At 35.2% G+C, this 2,049-nt stretch overlaps 1 protein-coding gene across 1 annotated transcript in view; it reads right to left on the bottom strand.

Moving 5' to 3' along the window:
• Nucleotides 1-268: 268 nt before the first annotated feature.
• Adgrg4 (adhesion G protein-coupled receptor G4) overlaps nt 269-2,049 on the bottom strand; it is an 87,023-nt gene continuing 85,242 nt past the window's right edge. Inside the window, exons 21-22 of the mRNA XM_031373803.1 lie at nt 1,724-1,882; nt 269-459 (exon numbers count right to left, since the gene is read on the bottom strand). Of these exons, the coding sequence (XP_031229663.1) occupies nt 269-459; nt 1,724-1,882 (350 nt within the window). The remainder of the gene's footprint in view (nt 460-1,723; nt 1,883-2,049) is intronic.

Genomic DNA, 2,049 nt, shown 5'->3' with positions numbered 1-2,049 from the left:
CTCTAAGGGATCCCTTATGTATTTGACACACATCCATTCACGTAGGTACACACTCATACTCATAAAAAGTAATAAATAAATAAATCTTGAAAGGACTATCTTTTTCCTTGTTATCTGCTTTCTATCACATGTTTAAATTAAAAAGTTTTTTTAAATGAAAAACAACACTGAAGAGAAGAATTATTCCAAGGCTGATATTTATTAAATATGATTTCATTCTACCTCTTCCAAAACAATCTTTAGAATACAAGGTAGAGGCAGATTTGATTTACAAATTGAACATCTCCCCCAGTGCAGGGCTGGGAGTCAGGTGAGCATCTCTGCTGACGTTTATGGAAAATGATCTTTGTTTCTGAATGGAATTGGTTTTGATTTCTGCAGGCAATGCTCTTCTTATGAAAGTAGGTGCAGCTTCACAACTCAAGGAAGAAAATGTGTATGGACCATCATCAAAGTCACCTGCATGAAAACAAAGAACATTTAAGCTAGGGATATTAAGGGGTTTGCACAAGGAAGAAGCTTATGGAAATTTCGTGGGATGATACGATGTATATGAAGTTATTAAAAAATATACTGTTAGCCTAAGTGTGAGGGAGATGAGCTCATTCTGACAGCATTGCCTGAGCAACAGGTACATGTGGTCTTCCTGCAGAGCAACAGTCATAGTCTATGAACACTTTGAATCAGGCCTCCGGCCTCTTGATTCTGCAGAATCATTGCTTAGTATAATAGCCTTAGGATTGTCCAACATGTATTTGCTACAGTTTCCATTTGTGATACATATTGCTCATGAATGGAGATATCCCTGGGTTCCTCTTTGCAAAACTGACGTTTCCCTATCAGCCTCAACTCTTAGTTACTAAGGAGATGCCACAACACGGGAATTCTTTATACTATTACTTTCTGGGGTTCCCAGAAGAGTGATAAATATCTGTAGTTAGCTGGTCATAGTGTGATGAGTACCAATGACTAAGGAAAGATTGTTTTCATGGATACCCCCAGCTTTTTCATACAATATTGGAGAATAAACTATATAGTGTCATTCAACCAGTCTTCTATTTTAGCTTGTAGATCCATCCTTTCCTCCTCCTCCTAATGTCCCTCCTCAGCTAAACATCTTTCTCCACCTACAAGTGTAGATTCCTGTGGTAGTAACTCAAGGGATATTTGTGATAAGAGGCAGTACCTATGAAAGCCACAAGACCTAAGTTCTGGCTCATGCTGCTGCCAATGGTCTTAGTGACTGTTCATAAGCACCTTTACCATGACTAAGTTTCTCTCTGTATAAAATGAGAAAATTGAACTAGAGTATGTCTAGGGTTCTTTCTGGCTTCAATAGTCTGTGATAATTTGAAGAACCCTTGAAGTTTTTAAATCTTCTGTCTCTTCTCATCCTCATTAATCTAACAGCTCATCTGTCTATACATTCTTTCTCAGCTGACTGAGTCCAAATATATAGCTCCATGTATCTCTAGAAAATCACAAAAATCTATATATAGTTACAATATAGAGTATATTTAGTGCTCACCTGGATATATATCATAGGTATTATATTGTATTATAGTATATATCATCATAACATATAATATAATAAATACTAATTATAGTATATATGAAATATGTACTTGTTTTGAGAGAAATATTATCCAAGATTCAACATATAGTCTCATATTACTGAGTATCTCTGGAATACAAATGCAAACAAAAGTGTATTGTGCTTTACCATTTGGGAAGTTTATTTCTGAAGGAATGCTGGGTACAGATCCTATAGATTTGAAAGTTGTTGTTGACTTGAGCGATGGTGTCAATAATTTGGGCTCATTGGTTTTCTTCAATCTCTTCTGTTTATACCTAACATTTATCCCAAAAGTGTTTCTCCCCCCTGAAAGAACACCAGGAAAAGTTAAACATGTAAAATTTATCACATTCTGTATTAAAATAGGTGAGACTGTGACATAGTAATTGTGCTGCTTTCAATAATCCCTCTAAATATAAGGTTTAGTGTTTAATATCTGTTCATTCAGGTAGTTAGCTTTTTTTTTTTTTTTT

Source organism: Mastomys coucha, chromosome X (assembly GCF_008632895.1).
Source record: "Mastomys coucha isolate ucsf_1 chromosome X, UCSF_Mcou_1, whole genome shotgun sequence".
Taxonomy (NCBI): Eukaryota; Metazoa; Chordata; class Mammalia; order Rodentia; family Muridae; genus Mastomys; species Mastomys coucha.
The sequence above is the reverse complement of the archived record's forward strand: the minus strand, read 5'-3'. Positions and strand labels throughout refer to the sequence as shown.